The 17,555-nt window shown below is 30.7% G+C and overlaps 1 protein-coding gene across 1 annotated transcript in view; it reads right to left on the bottom strand.

Annotated features, from left to right (window-relative positions):
* The window catches only part of LOC126880400 (photoreceptor-specific nuclear receptor), a 171,868-nt gene that overhangs the window by 115,954 nt on the left and 38,359 nt on the right, over positions 1-17,555 (bottom strand). The window contains exon 2 of the mRNA XM_050644238.1: positions 14,337-14,601. Coding sequence (XP_050500195.1) covers positions 14,337-14,601 — 265 coding nt within the window. The remainder of the gene's footprint in view (positions 1-14,336; positions 14,602-17,555) is intronic.

Here is a 17,555-nt window from a genome sequence, read left to right as displayed (position 1 = left end):
AAGACGCCAGTTTCAAACGCCTGGTAGGTGGGTTTCTTGTGTCGTCGCAGCTTGTCATTAGTTAGAAATTAATTTCTAACCAATTTTAGTGAATTTCTAACCAATGACAAACTACTACGACACGATAAACTCACCAATCAGAAGTCGGAAACTGGCGTCTTAGCTTACCTTGGAAGCGAACGAAATCATACAAATATTTAGTTGATGCACATAACGATCCTTGAACCGGCCCTGCATGGACGCATTTGTTGCTAAAATGGCTATCGGTATGAATCGATTTACAGGATGAACATGGAACATGGCCTTTATTGTTTTGGTATTTGTTTGGTCAGATAAATCCGCAATGACAAAAAAGTTTCCCTCATACCTGCGGAAAAATGATTTATTCGGCTGTAGTAAATGCGGCGCCGGCTATTGGAATAAAATAAAATGTGGAGGTATTTTATTTGTTCACGTTATTTTGCTTTGTGTTTATTATAAATTCAAAAAGCTTAATCGTTTGTCTGTAGATTATTATTTAACTGTATATCGAACGTTTTACCAAACATCCATTAAAATAAAAATGTGTTTGCAAAAAGCTATCGATGAAAAGTTAGTTTTTAAACATGGAACTAAAACTTAATAAATTAGCAGGAAATATTTTACTATTCCCTTTTAAAATGATCTTTCTTTAATGTGTCACTTTTTGAAGTTATACTTCTTTAGGCGCGATTGAGGGTGAAATTTTATTAATCTGCGCGCATGCGCACACAGACAGTATGGAGTTCGTTACTAAATGTTTTAATTTATGTATGTATCAGTCCAGAAAAGGTGTGGACAATTAGTGTTTTTAAATATATTTTTCTACAAACCTGTTAAAAATGCAATTTATAGCACTCCATAGGAGCGTTAAAAATGCTACTTTAAAGCACCGGTGCTTTAAAAATTTTAAGGCTCTGCAGTTAAAAGTGAATTGTCAAATTGTGAAACGTCAAAATATTTATATTTCATTTATTAACATTAATATTAATAATACAACTTGCGCAATTTGAAAAAGGTGGTTTAAAAGGTTTTTTAAAATTTAATTTAAACTGTATTATTGCATTTTTAACACGTTTGTAGAAAAAAACTATTAAAATTTGTTAGAATATACAAAAATAAAAGTAGATTCTGATGTTATTCTATAGTTGTTATGATTTGCGTATTGACAGTATAGGCAGTTTTGATGTAATGTCAAAAAAAATATAAAAATAGAATGTCAGTCAAGTTCAAGTAAAAGTTTTTGTAGGTATTGTCCTGTAATTGAGAATGAATAAATTATAATTGTTGATATATAAGACGTTTGTAGAAAAAATATTGTATGATATACGTGTTAAAAAGTACATTTTTAAGGCACTCATGTGAATTGCAGAATGAGCGAAGCGAATCTTTCACACGAAACTTTCACATACGTGCCTTAAAATTGTACTTTTAACATTTATATCATAAATAACTATTATAATTTTTGTGTATTTGAACTTGTCTACCTCGGGAATAAGATAATAAGTAATATTTAAAGTATTTTATAATCAACTTCGTCTGTTTGTCACTATGTCTGAGAAATCTTGTAGCCCGGATAAAGAAAAGGGTATAGCTCAGTGGTAGAGCGTTGGACTGGAGATCAAGAGGTCCCCGGTTCAAATCCTGGTGTTTTCTAATCTTTTTTTAATTTTTGGTATTGTTTTAATAAAAATTTTTGGAAAGTAGTAAGTAAAAATTAATTTAATCTTTAAATAAAATACAAATAAATTGTCCGAAAGTATATTTATTTCATTGAAATCATATTTAGAAGTATAACTTCTTACGTGCGTACAAAGTACACACACATTCTTTTTTTTTAAGTATATCATCATCCAGCCTTCTGTATTGAAGTTGAACCTAGGCTTTCCCTAATTTCTTCCAGTTCTGTCAACTTCCTGCAGCCAATTCCCAGTGACTTTTTTGACGTCGTCTGTCCATCGTGTAGGTGCTCTACCTCTGCCTCTTCTGTCAGCTCGTGGTCTCCAAATTGTAATTTTTTGGGTCCACAGGCTGTCATTCAATCTGACCACATGGCCCGGCCATTTCGTTGAAACTTTTCGACAAAAAGTATAACAACCAAAATTGTTGAAAATTTGATTTTCTATCATTTCTATTCTTACAAATTTTTCGCTTCGTGTATATTTTCCGAGTTATGGCGGAAAATAGTGACAGTTAGAGCATAATTATTGAATTATCCCGTTTATTATTAGTTTACGACAAAAATGTTCTTATACAAAAATAGAGAGAATTAAATTCTACATAATTTTGATATCTTTCATTTTTTTTGCTAAAGTTAATATTTAAGGTAGTACGTATGCGGTAATGGCGCGAGCGTAAGACCTGATTGACTAAAATTGTTCCAAATATGCTTTCCTACAATTTCTTTTTAACAATTTTTTTCATGCGGTTGATATTTTCTGAGTTAAGTGGGAAAATAGTAAACAGTGGTAGGGGGAACATAATTACTGAATTGAATCTTGTTTCCGAGCTGCCCCAAATTTTATAATTCTATCCTCTAGGGGAGATCAATAGTTGTGTAAATTTAAAATCGACTGCATTCCGCGGTTGCATTAGCCGCCATATTGATTTTAAAGAACAGTTGTTGCTTAATATCTCCACTATTTTCAACTTTTCGACAAAAACGGTAGGAACTAAAATTGTTGGAAAAACAATTTTTTTTATGCGATCAACATTCTCCGAGTTAAGGGGAAAATAGTGGAAGGGGAGAGGAAGCATAATTATTGAATTGTCTCATTTATTATTAACTTTACGACATAATTGTACATAAACACAAAATAAAGAGAATTATATTTTATACAATTTTTGTATACAACTTCCAATGAAACACCAACCAAGCTAAGTACATAAAAGACATAAATAATAACTTATATGCATTAACTTCACTTAATTTTATTATCTAGCGGGTTTTATTGGTTAAATTTGTCTGTCGATAATTAAGTTGCATGTCAGCTAACATATTTTAATATTTCAACAAGTTTTTTGTTAATTTTGGACCCTGTTGAGGGGAATTTCCCCATTACCCCCCCCCTTCGTAGACCCGCCACTGGTTCTCTCGAAAAATTGTAGTAAATCGTAATTGCAACAATTTAAGTCCTTACACTTTTTGTGTAATTGCTATAAAATCAATCAGGTCATACGCTCGCACCTTTACCGCATACGTACTACCTTAAATATTGATTTTATCAAAAAAATTAAAGACATCAAAATTGTACAAAATTTAATTCTCTTCATTTTTGTTTAGGTTCAAATTTGTTGTAAAGCTACTACTATCAATAACTATGCTCTAACTGTCACTATTTCCCCCCCCCCCCCATAACTCGGAAAATATCGACCGCACGAAAAAAATTATAATAAACGAAATTATAGAAAATCGCATTTTAAACAATTTCAGTTTGTACACTATTTGTCGAAAAGTTGAAAATGGCAGATATATTCAGCAAAAACGGTTGTCGTTTAAAATCAAGATGGAGGCTAACGCAATGATCAAATTCAGTTGAGATTTTAAATTTATACTACTATTGACCCCCTAAAGACTAGAAAAATAAAATTTTTGGCAGCTCGTAATGCAAGGTCAAATGCTATCCCGATTGGGCTAAACCATGTTTTTGAGAGTCAGTCCAAGTAACGACCGTTCCGTTCTGCTTTGGACCACTCTGAGTTTGGTTGCTGTGGTCTGCGTTAAGAAAAGTGTTACTGGAAGCACATATTGGTTGAGCCATTTCTTTTTCAAATAATTTGGCATGTTGGTCTTAAAGATCTCTGATAGAGCTCCATATGCGGCCCATGCTAAAGTGATTCTTCTTTGCAGTTCAGCAGTTTGATTGTCTCTGGCAATCAGGATTTCGTGACCTAAGTATTTATATTTATGAATGAATGCTATTTCGTTGCAGGAGATTTTTGGATTCTCGCTTGGTACCAGATTTGTCACGTATTGTGTCTATCCAAAATTTATATTCAAATCAACTTAAAAAGTTCCTTATTAACAAATTTGCATGTTGGCAGGGTAAAATTTTTTTTAAAAAACTTTTTTTAACTTGAAAATTTTCCACATATACAGAGTGTAACAAAAATGCATGATAAAAACTGGCTTTTCGAAAAAGTACTAAGAAACATTGTGTTTAACTAATGATATCACAATATGTAATAATTTAATTAGAACGTACACAATAGTTTGGGGGCAGGTTTGAGGGAGCAAAACCCCATAACATTTTATAGGGTGTTCAAATTTCACTGTTATCTTTTTTTAAGATGTTCCTGTTATAAGAATGCCACATGTTCATTTTCAATAAAAAATCTCTAAGAGTTTTCTATATGTTGAAAAAAATCGATTTTCATTTTGTAACTTCAAAGGGCTGTAACTTTTATATGTGAACATTTGTTCTAAGGTAAGTTAGGTTTCAATCGAGCTATTTTTTTTCCTAGAATATGTAATTTAATTTATGACCAACATTTTTGTTACACACTGTATATGCGGAAAATTTCCAAGTTAAAAAAAATTGCTTAAACAACTTTTAACTTATTTTTGACCATGGTAACATGCAAATTTGTTAATAGGGAACCTTTTCAAGCAAGATGGTGAAAAAAATTAAATCAGAATATTTTTCCGCACATATACAGTGCGGTGGAATAAGTGTTACCTCCCCCTTTTAAATTATTTATTTTAAGAATATAAGCAAAGCGCTCGGACAAGTCAATTTTTAAACTAATCATAATATATTATAGCATCAATGTTTCGAACTTTACACGATCCCTCTTCAGGTGACAGGCACAACTTTATTTTTTTTTAAATGGGAAATCATGTGACACCTCATTTAAAAGATTTTGACATACTGATTACAAAAATGCATAATACTTCAATCCTTTTTAAGGTGGTAGGCGCAAAATTTGTTTTGATTTTTTTCTAATCCTGAGAAAACTAATAAGTATTTTGAAAAATTTAAACGCAGAATGAAATATTACAATATTATCGAGGGTCAAACGTCCCTGAAAACTTCTATAATCATTATTTTAATAAGTCACAGGGGTGAAAAAAAAGAGAAAATTTAGTCTGATTTTTAATTTCAAATATCTCATTCAAAAGAAACTTGTTGTTTATTCTAAGGGACTTTCTGTCTCGGTAATAATGTAATCTTTCATTCTGCGTTTAAATTTTTCAAAATAGTTTTTTCACGATTCGAAAAAAAAAATAAATGTGTTTAAAAATAATTCGAACAAAATTTTGCGCCTACGCCCTTAAAAAGGATTAAAGTATTATACATTTTTGTAATCAGTATTTCAAAAGCTTTTAAATGAGGTGTCATATGATGTACTTTGCCATATAAAAAATCAAAGTTGTGCCTCTCACCTGAAGAGGGATCGCGTAAAGTTCGAAACATTGATGCTATAATATACTATAATTATTTTAAAAATCGACCTGTCCGAGCATTTTGCTTATATTCTTAAAATAAATAAGTTTACAGGGGAGGGGTAACACTTATTCCACCGCACTGTATTTACGCATATTAATTACAATTACATATTACTACATGCAACGGTTAAAAATAGTGTCGCGCCCGCTTGATTAGCAATTAAAAAACAAAGGGGTTTTCGTTATTGTATTACAAAAAACTCTTCGGGATTTCATCAATTGATGTTTAAAGAATATCTACCATCTACCTACCTCAGAAACATTGAAATTTTCAGTTTTCACATAGTTTTTGAGGGATAAAAATAACCGATTTCGCAATTTTTAAATTTTTAATCGCTTATATGTCAAAAACTATTAACCTAAGAGAAAAGTCACTAAAAACCTTTTCTGTTTGGAATGATTCAAAAAACCTAAAAGAAACTTTGTTCTTGACTGGCTAATTTTTTCCTGAGTTTTCTAACTTTTCTGTTAGTTGCTTATCATGGTTTTGTTGACATTCGTAGCATTTCGTAGGTATAGTTGACTTTTGTATAGTTCTTTATAGAAATCTTCTACAATTCTTAGTAATTCATCTGTTGTTGATGATATTTCCATTCTTATCCTTTAATTGTGATTGTGATGCTTTTTGCCATTTTTGTTAATTTTGTCCTTAGAACTTTGAGGCTCTTGCTATCCTCAATGATTTGTGCACTTTTATGCTTTCGGTTATCCGTCCTAATAGATTTTTGAATTCTTTTACTTATTTATTTAAATTAAAAGTGTTCTTTGCTTTTATTACTTTGCATTATTCTCCTCTTTTCCATTAATAATTGTGTTTGGGGACTTATTCTTTTTGTTTTGATTTTTATGTTTTTTTTTTCTTTGCCATGTCCATCATATATTTTTACCAGTGTATGGTTTCCAGTTGGTTTCTGTCTCTATTACATTTTCTTCTCCATCTATTATTAGTTTTTAAACTTTATTTTAACGTTTTTTTCCCTTTTTCTAATTCCGCCACTAAAAATGTTTGATTAAGTTTGACAATTTATAACTTTATTATTTGTACTCCGATTTTCAAAATTCTTGCATCAGTTTGTAGGTAGGTACATGTATTGATGTCGTTTGTTATTATTCCGGCAACAAAAAATATTTGCTAAATGGCGTTATACGGGGGTGAATGGAAGCGTTGTATTTTCTCCTAACTTTAAAAATTCTGTCGAAAAATTGGAGGGCTGATTTTGTTGCATACTTCTTTTGTATTATCTTGTATATATTCCTAAGATTTTGTTTTTTGAATTATCCGAATATCTCTTTTCTTTTGAAGGTTTATTTAATTAAAAATATCAAACCCACTAAAATTAACAACATAAAACAAAATTAACAACAAAACAAAACAATTTAATAGCGGGTGTGTCCACCTCTCGTAGCAACGACTACGCGCATTCTGTTTGGCATCGAATAAAGATGTGTTATCCTTGCATGGGGAATAGCCCGATATTCCTCTACTAGGGCCATAACATCCCATAAATGCTTAATGGGATTTAGATCTGTGGTGCATGCGGGCCATTCTAGTCTTATCAATCCTATATTTAAGATATTTATGTTTAGTGTTTTTATCAGAGTCAATCAGTGTTTTTTTTACAAAAAATCGTACAGCTCTTACAACAAAAGAGATATTCGGATAATTCAAAAAACAAAATTTTAGTAATGTCTCCGAAATAATATGACAGGACTTTTTTTTTTTTTTATTTATTATTTATACATATGACCTGGCCTCTAGTGACTAATCCAGGTCGTTTTTTCCTGATGGGATTACAGATATTTTTTTTTTATATTTTTACATTTTTTACTCAACTATTAAATCTATTTTTACAATAACAATTTGCCATAATCTCTTAATTACGTATAACAAACAAATTTAAATAAACAATTTAAAATATTTTTGGTACTATCAACTCCCTTCTAAGTTATAAAGACAGTCCCTCTATTTTCAGAAGAGAGTTGGTAGTTTTTTTTTTTTTTTATTTTTTTTTATGAATTATGTATTGAATTATTATTTTTATTTATTTATTTTATATTGAATTATTATTATTATAATTGTAAATATCTATTTTTGAATTTATATTTTATTTTATTTATTTTAACTTTATCTTACTCAACTTCATCAGGGTTGGATTATTGGTTGTCTTCTTCTATTATTATAGATTTCTTGTTGTTTTTTAGATATTATTTGTGTGAGATTGTTTAATATTTCAAAATATTCTTCATTTTGTAATATATCTCTTATTTCAATTCTTTCTAATCTTCTTCTCATTTCTCTGTGTTCTTCATTTTCTATAGTATTTTCACAATGTAACACTATATGTTCTGGTGTACCTAGTTCTCCACATTCACAATATGCATCATCTTTTAAGTTAAATCTTTCCAAATATGTTGGGTACGGTCCATGTCCTGTTAAAAAGTGTATTAAACCTTGTTTTGGATTAAAATAATTTGGAATGTTTTCTAATATTGGTATAAAATTGTATAAACGTCTAGATTTTGTTGAATTTTCCCATTCATTTTGTCTTTTTCTATTTATTATTTCTTTTAATTCTCTTTTATTTCTTATATCTAATCCTATTATTTGTATTATTTTTTCATATTTTTCTTTTTTTAGCCAATAATTACATGCTCTTTTTTGTGTTTCTAAATGCATTGGCATTACTCCAGTTAAAACTGTGAGTGCCTGTGTTGCAGTTGTTCCAAATGCTCCCGTCATTCTTACAAGAAATCCTCTCTGAGCTCTATTTAATTTTTCTGCGTTTTTTTTATTTATTAATCTATGTGCCCATACACTTGAACCGTACCCTACAATTGATGCAAGTATTGTACTTAGGTATATTCTCATCTGTCGGAACGAAATTCTATATTCCTTCTGTGCTAGACTAGCAATGCTATGCATGATCTTTGTTGCCTTTTCACAGACACAATTCATGTGTTTTGTAAATAATTTTTGTTCGTCTATTATAATACCTAAATATCTTGTTTCCATTTTTCTTTTTATTGTTTTCCCTCTAATTTTTATAATTGGATCTCTTTCTAAATTTCCTTTTATTAAACTATATGTTGTTTTTGAATCTGATATTGTTAATTTTACTTTATTCATCCAATCATTTACTCTTATTAATACTTCATTTGATTTATTTTCTAATTCTCTTCTTGAGTTTGCATCTATGATCAACAACAAATCATCTGCATATGCTATGCTTCCAAGCACTTCAGGATCTATAGTCAATTGTTCCAACAGTTCCTCTAGCATTACATCCCAGAACATAGGTCCACAAACTGATCCTTGTGGACATCCTTTTGTGATATGTTTTGTCTTTTTTCCTGTTGGACAGCTTAGGCTTGCATATCGGTCTTGACAGTAGTTTCTGAGACTTCCGTACAGATTCTTTGGACATCTCATTCTTCGAAGTCTTTCAAAGAATGACGGCCACCAAAGATTGTCAAAAGCCCCAGACACGTCTATAAAGATCATTAAAACATACTTTTTTATGCTTTCGTTTACTATTTCAAATACTTTATTTATTGCATCTTCTGTTGATCTACCTTTCCTAAAACCATACTGACCAGGATGTAATCCAATTTCTGTTCTTATTTGATTTAATTTTTTACATAGTAATTTTTCTTGTAATTTTCCCATTGTATTCAATAAACATACCGGTCTATATGATTTCGGTAAGGCAGGATCTTTATCTTCCCCTTTATGTATTATTATAACTTCTGCTTGTTTAAAATTATTGGGAAACCTTCTTTGTCTAAGACATTCATTATATAATGATGTTAGTACTGGAATTATTTGTTCCGACAATGCTTGAAGTATTTCAACATGAATATTATCCGGTCCAGGTGCCTTCTTTCTTTTCATTTCTCTCATACTTTCATATACTTCTTCTTCTGTGAATTCCTCTATTTCTCTTTCTTCTTCTATTTGGTATTCTTGTATCATTTCTTCTCTTATATTTCTTTGTTCTACTGTTTCTCCTTCTAATTTATCTGGAGGTAATAATACATTAAGTAATGTTTCGGCCGATTCTTCCCAACTTTCTGTAAATGTTCCATCTTCTTTTTTTAAAGTAGAAAGCATTGTCGGACATCTAATTTTTTTAGAAACTATTTTATATGATATTCCCCACATATCTAATTCTAAGTGTCTTGATACGAAGGTTTCCCAACTTTTAGCTTTTGTTATTTTTATTTCTTGTTTATATTCTTGTTTTAGTCTTCTATATTCACCTAGAAGGATTTGCCTCTCAAGATAGATACCACATCGTTGATATCGCTTTCGCGCATATCTAACTCTGCTTCTCATTCTTGTGAGGTTTTCCTTCCAGGCTGAGTTTTTTACTTTACTATTTTCTTTTATTTTTGGTATTGCTATATCCATTGCTTTTTTAATTTGTTTGGTTAATTCTTTTGTTGCAATATTTATATTAGATCCCCTTTGTACCAGACAAGGTGGTCGAAACTCAGACTTTAACAGTTCATAATTTGCTTTACCTATATTGTATCTTACCGAAGATATTTCCGTATTACGTGGATTTAGGTTATTAAGATTGAAAGTTATAAGGTTGTGATCACTTATTGTTGCATGCTCCATCACTTTCCAATCCTTAACTAGGTGTGCTACTGCAACATTTGATATTGTTATATCTATATTGCTAGCCGCACCAGCTCTGTTTTGAAAAGTTGGTGGGTTTCCTGGTTTATTGTGTACTATCAACTCTAGTTCATTAATCATATCTTCTACTAATAATCCTTTTTGATCTGTTTGAGTTGAATTCCACAATATTGATTTTGCATTTACGTCTGCTACAACTATATCTTTTTCCTCTCTATACGTTATAAATATAGCTCTTATCTTTTCCACGTATTCATCAATATCTTCACAGAACTGACAATATAGGTTAGCTATGATAAATTTACCTGCTTTTGTTAGCAATTCTACACAGATACAGTGTCGATCACTAAATTGTTTTAGAATTAGAAGTCTCATATTTTTATTGAATAATACGGTTACCGCCATTGGATTTTCTCCTATGCTTGCACATTGTGCATTAACTGGCATGTGTTGAATTTTTCCTAGTCTTGTGTATGGTTCTTGAATGCAAACCATATCAAGACTATTTTCTTCTGCTGTTTTTCTTATTTCATGTAGTACTGTGATACTTCTCATACCATTTATTTGTCCTATTTTTATATTGAATGTTTTGTTTGTCATTAATTAATTTGGTTTGTTTTTTTTTTATTAATTTCATTTTGGTTTCCGTGTTTATTAGAATCGAATAAATTTTCATTTTTAGTATTTTATCACCATATCTGTGTATTTTATTATTTTTAATTATTTTATCTGAGTTTATTCCCTCTTCTCTGATACAATAATTTTTATTATTTTTAAAGTATTTTTGTTTTATATTATGATTTATATTTTTTGTATTTTTAGCATTTAAAGTATGATTTTTTGTTCTCATGACTCTGTTTTTAACCATTGCATCACATTGGTTTTTATGTTTTTGAAATTTTTTATTTTTTATTATATTAATTTTTAATGTTATAAAATTTAATTTTAATTTAATTTTAATTTCAAATTTAATTTTAATTTTCATTTTAATTTTAATTTTAATTAAATTTTAAATAATATTTATGTACCATAGTCTGTTTTTTGAATTAGCCGATTTAAAAGTAGAGCATAAGTTGTACAATTTTTATTTTCTTTATTACATTGTTTTCCTCTGTGTTTGCAAGGTATGCATACCTTTGGCTGTCCTGTTTTATTACAATTTTTTCTTTCGTGATTTTCACCACAATGGTTACATGTTGTTTCTTTATTACAGTGTTTGCTTACGTGTCCTAGATCATTACATTTATTACATTTTGCTACCACTATGTAATCTTTTGTGTTTACACTTGTAAAACCATAATATGACAGGACTATGAAACAAAATCACCCTTCAATTTTTTCACAGAATTTGTTTAAGTTATGAGAAAATACAACGCTTCAATTCACCCCCGTATAATGCCATGTAAGCAAATAAATTGTGTTGCCGGAATAATAACAAACGATATCAATACATGTACCTACAAACTGATGCAAGAATCTTGATGCAAAAATCGGAGTACAAATAATAAAGTTATAAATTGTCAAACTAAATCAAACATTTTTAGTGGCGGAATTTTGTTCCGGTGAGTGTATTATAAAAAAAAAATGAATGCCCCACGTCAAATGAAACCACTGCATAAAGTTCTAGAAATTAATAATGATATGTAGAAGTAAAACAAGAGTTTTCATTTTTATTAAATCTAATTATATAACTTTATACTTTGTGTTTATAAACAAATTTAAAAGGGGATATATTCTTTTATGTAAGGCATTTCCTTCCTTGAATAAAAGTTCATATTATCAAATGTGAATTTATAAAAGCTTGAGTGCACCCCATCTCCTTGCCGTCATCCAAATGGAAATTTTCCTTGCTAGTAATCATAAAGTATTACTAAAGAATCACAGAAATAAATCCCTTTTTAAAATTCAATTAAAGTTACCTCGTTGGGCCGCGATATGGTGCCTGCTTTTGTATATCTATCTTGGGAAAATGATAATTCTTTTTTACATCTGGTAGAGTTTTATAAATTTCATCTCGAAACATCTTTCAGAAATGGTTGATTGGGTCAATTGGAACTAACTACGTATTAAAACTTTTTTACTTTATTCCCCCCTAACAAATTGTAATTTTAAAAACTTAAACATGAAATTTTAAAACTGAGTGTAAGCTCTGTAGGTATATCCCTATTTTGCTTGGTACTTTTATTTTTTATATTCTTATTTTTTACTTATGAATGTAAAACAATGTTAAAAATATGTTTGTCGGAGATTTATTACATGCGACGGTAAAAGAAATAAAGCGCAAGTCAACTGAACATGATTTTGAGATGATGTTTTACTGGAAATATTATAGTTAAATTTTGGTAGATAACATTGATAGATACTAGTCATTTTTTGTGTATTATTATTCAAGAAGAGTCTTATATAACACCAGTAATATTTTTACAAAAAAAATATTGTAGGTACTATGGATGGCCATAAGCTCAAGCTGGTTTGTTTCTTGCGAGCCGAGCTTCGATCCGAGACTAGCTGAATTCGAAACGAGCCGAGCTTTCCTTAACGAGCTTGTAAATATTTTAGCTCATACTCTAATACTTTTGCTAATTCATTTATTTCTGCTGCGACTGATACTTTTGTTTGAGAATAAGTAATTCAGAATACAAATATGTATTTTCAATATACATTGTGTCTGTAAAATATGGAATAAATTCCAGTCGAGGCCAGCTCGAAATATTCGGGCCGAGCCGACACGAGCTCAACCGGCATTAAAATACAGAAAATATATAATATACGAACATTATACGAATAAGCAAGCTGAAACAAGTTTATCAAGAAATGAACACAGTGTATCAACAAAAGCGAAACACGTTAGAATGGCAGCGGAGAAATCCGAGTAGAAAATTGACAGGCAATGATATACTCAGGAAATATAAATGAAAACGATAAACATGAATAAGGTGTTGCAAAATTGATGTCACAAAAAGGGAAAAAATGTTCTATTACAATGGGAGGCAACATCTGAAAGAATTATATGAGCGAGATTCAAGACAAAATACTACAACATGTCAGTAATTACCTAGTATCTAATTAATGTTACGTCCCCACAAACCAAAGCTAAGAGGAAGAGAAGGAAGATTTCTATGAGTAACTCCAAGCAACATATACAATATACAACAATATGAATAGTAAATACAAAACAAAAGGGATATAAAAATAAAATTTGGAAACATAAACGTCAAGGTAGGGAATGCTAATACAGAACATAAGTAAATTAGTTATGGGAAAGGAAGGATTAGGAGAAATAAATGATAATGGAAGTCAACTGATATAGTTTTGTGAACAAAACGAGATTATAGTAGATGGAAGTATGTTGTATGTTATGCATTGTCATTGGAGAAAAAACCTTTTAACAAAGGTTTTGACTAAAAAGACTACCATTGTCATTTATAAACAAGGAATTCTACAAGATTTATTAAAAGAAACAACAAAACACCACAAGAATTCCATAGACACTCGGAATAAGAGTCTCAAAGATGACAATAATGCTATAAATAAAAAGCTTATCAGAAAAATTGAAAATAATAGAAAATAAGTACATTATACAACATTCAAAACAAACCAACCCTCTGAGATGTCCTGTACAAAGTTCCTATTAGTTCAGAACTCCTATTAGTTCAGAACTCCAAAAGATTTTTGGAGTATTGAACTCCAAATTGAATTTATTTGGAGTATTGGAGTATTTTGAGTATTTTTGGAGCAATTTTGGGAAAATCAAGTAAACCTGTATAGATATTACGGATCGAGTTCAGAACTCCAACAATTTTTTGGAGTATTGAGTCCAAGATTTTTCTAAAAGTGCTGAACAAATATATAATGTAGTAGTATTTTAAGTAGAAAAAGTTGAACGACCTTCATGAGGTATCACTAAACCCCCTTTCCATTAAAGATTTTGGGGGTTGTGTCCGCTTCGACTATAGGGTTGATATAATTTAGTTGAAAACCAGTCTACAAAATGTCCCCCTCACAAATAAATTTGACATGTTTTTGCATATTTTTAAATTTTCTATAGGGATCAAATTATAGAGGGTGGTACCTCTTGAAATTGACACACTGTATAATAATTTCCAGCCATTTCCACTCGGTCAAAATTTAGCCATTGCAGAAAAAAATAATTATTGCTAAATTTATTAGACAGTTGGAAATGGGATCAGTCAATCGAGTATACAAGATACTAAGGCAGCTCACCTATAAATCAGTTTCCTTCTTACAGACCTCTTGAAGAACCCAGAGCAACCATTACAAGCCAAAATACCATAATGCTTGCCGGAACTAGTGTCTCCACAAACGACACATATCAGTCCTGGTGTTCCTTTCTTTGTTGGTATATTCCACGGAGGTGGTGGAGTTCTTGAAGCTTGGATTAGTGTTTGCGAACTTGGCAAGCAAAGTGCTAAAGGATGGTCCCCTTCAGATGAATAGCAGTCTGCACTATTAGGTGATGTTCGTAAATCTGAAATATAAAGAAATATAGATATAATTGGCTAATCAACTATCAACCTTAAATACTTCATAGAAAATTTCACTTCATCGTGTCTTTTTGTCTCTTTTGAATCTCATCTATTATTTTCAACATGTATAGGTACTCTCATATTTCTCATTTCTTTTGTATTTTCTCACCCGTGGAGTACTGGTCTTTATTTAACTCTAACGCGGCCCTAACCCGTTGCATATGGTAGATATGTTGTATCTTATAAATGCTTCTGACTTGAGCTTCTGCACCTTACATGCTTCCCATCGAAAAAAATTATAGATGTGCAGGGTACAGCACATTGATGTGCTAGCGATTCTCTTCAACCAAATGTATAGGTCAAGTGTATTACCCAAAGAATAGTTTATGGCCGATGTTTGTTTGTCTCCCCAAAAAGAAAAGCATTACCGCATCATTAGCTTTATGTCCCATGTGCTAAAGTTGCCATTGAAAGTCATTCATAAACGAATATATCATAAACTGGACATAGACATTAATTTGGGTTTCGCAAAGGCCTAGGAACGCGTGAAGCTCTTTACTAATACCAAGGTGCTTGGACGTCAATCAAGATAATATATGCGTGTTTTATTGACTATAAAGCGATCTATAAAGTACGACAGGAACAATTATTAATGAATGTCCTTAAATCAAAGAAGATAGACTACACTACAATGACTTAAGGATCCTATTGAATTTATACTCGAGTAGACTCCCCCTATAACGAGAACTGAAATGGCAGATAATTACCTCGTTATAAGCTGATCTCGTTATATCAGACAATAATAATATTGTGCATCCTTATGCACTAAATGTAGTTTTCTAAGACCAGGGGCGTCATTTGATAGGGTCAGGGGGGACATTTGCCCCCCCTGACCCTGAAAATTACTGAAATTTACAAAAAATAGATCAATTTTGTATTATGCATATATAATGTATTGTATATATAATGTTTGCCCCCCCCCTAGCAAAATTTCAAATGACGCTCCTGTCTAAGACATTAACCTTCCATAGTGAGGCCACTCCTAGTAATATAAGATGCTAAATATTGTTTGAATGACGCTTTTGAAAAAGAGTCGGTGGATAAAAAGGAGCTGAACTCTTTCGGGCTGTAGTCTCAAAAGTTAGAATAGCAATGATGATTGCCACGCTTCGTCGCAGAGATGGCACGTAAAGAAGAAGAAGAATAATTAAAAAAAGAACGACTATAGTATCTACGTTTAAAAATTCAAATTATATTCTATACACAAAAACAACTAGCCTTTTTCTAATCATTTGTGGTTAAAAGCTGAAATATATCTAAAATTCCCTATGCGCCTCTTGGCATATGTGATAAAAATCATATTTTCCGACCATCCACCAACATGGACCACTCGAATAGTAAATGTACGTATTTAATAGAATCAGTTCCGCTACAAGTGACATTAGAGTATTAATCAAGTGTGTGCTTGATTATCATGTAAATAGGGTCGAATAGGTCCCATATGTCATTTTTCTGCTACCCTCCTGTTTTCAAACGAGTCCAGGAATTGTGTCGGCCTTTCAAATCGAAATTAGTGATATGACAGGATTTGGTGGCTGATTCTGAATGGATCCCACTGGATCTGATGGATGTGTCACAATAAAATTACTGATGGATTTAGGATTTAGGTACATACTTCGTCGGACGAATTGGTGTAAAAAGAGCTTTGTTTTTTATTTTAATGACAATATAATCAAAATGGGAAAAATAAAATTTTACGATAATTTTTAATTTACATGTTACAAATAAATATGTTCCCGTACAAAATTAGCACTTATCCCCATGTTTTTTCACATAATGAAGCTATGGCACAATATGTAGACATCTCTGTAGTGGACAGTAGTGGTATGTCAAAACTTGATAAGTCCGATTTTTTGATATGTCCGATTATTTGCTTGATATGTTATTTAGTAGATAACATTTCTTCAACTTGGTAGAGTTTGGTATGTCTATTATGAAAGTAAAACCCTTAAAAATGAGAGTGATAATATATGATATATCCGCTTTTTACTTATTAGGTAGAGCAAAACTTTATAATATGTTACTTGATTTCTTTTCGTTGATTACTTTTCGTTATTGGGTTGGCAAAACATGATTCAAACTTTTAAAATGCTCTCCTGAAAAATTTAGTTAAGAGGATCGGTACGTATTTTCGGCTGCAATGCTATTCAAATGGGGATTCATTTTTTTCAAATCCTGAGAAAACTAATAAGTATTTTTGAAAAATTTAAACGCAGAATGAAAGATTACGTTATTAGCGAGGGCCGAAAGTCCCTGAGAACTTCTATAATGTTTATTTTAATAAGTTACAAGGGTGAAAAAACTAAGAGAAAATTTAGTGTGATTTTTAATTTCAAATATCTCATTCAAAATAAACTTTTTATTTATTCTAAGGGACTTTCGGCCCTCGGTAATAATTTAGTCTTTCATTCTGCGTTTAAATTTTTCAAAAATATTTATTGGTTTTTTCAGGATTTGAAAAAAATGAACACAATGCCGTGGTAATATTTTACAAATCTGTCTTTGTCTTACAACGCACTCAACCGAATATACTATTGTCAGATATTGTCAGTCAGACACTGACAATCAGTGACAATTTTAAATATTTGACATTGCGTCGGGAATATTTTGAGAAATTGATTAAATATTATTGATATATAGTGTATTTGATAAATAATTGATTTAAGACGTGAACTTAATAAAAAGTTATTTATTGTGTATTATTTGTGGAAGATCCAAGCAGAGAATACATCAGATATATCCTGTGATCCAAGTATTTTGTTGTTAGAGATGTTCAAAATTGTAAGCGTTCCAAAATAACAACATATTATTTTTTTTTGTAAGCATTTATTAGCAATCATAATTACATATTATATAAGCTAATTTGATAACAAGTACAATAACATATATCAATGTA

This window comes from Diabrotica virgifera, chromosome 2, assembly GCF_917563875.1.
Source record: "Diabrotica virgifera virgifera chromosome 2, PGI_DIABVI_V3a".
NCBI classification, from domain to species: Eukaryota; Metazoa; Arthropoda; class Insecta; order Coleoptera; family Chrysomelidae; genus Diabrotica; species Diabrotica virgifera.
Note: the sequence above shows the minus strand (reverse complement) of the source record. Positions and strands in the feature narration are given on the sequence as shown.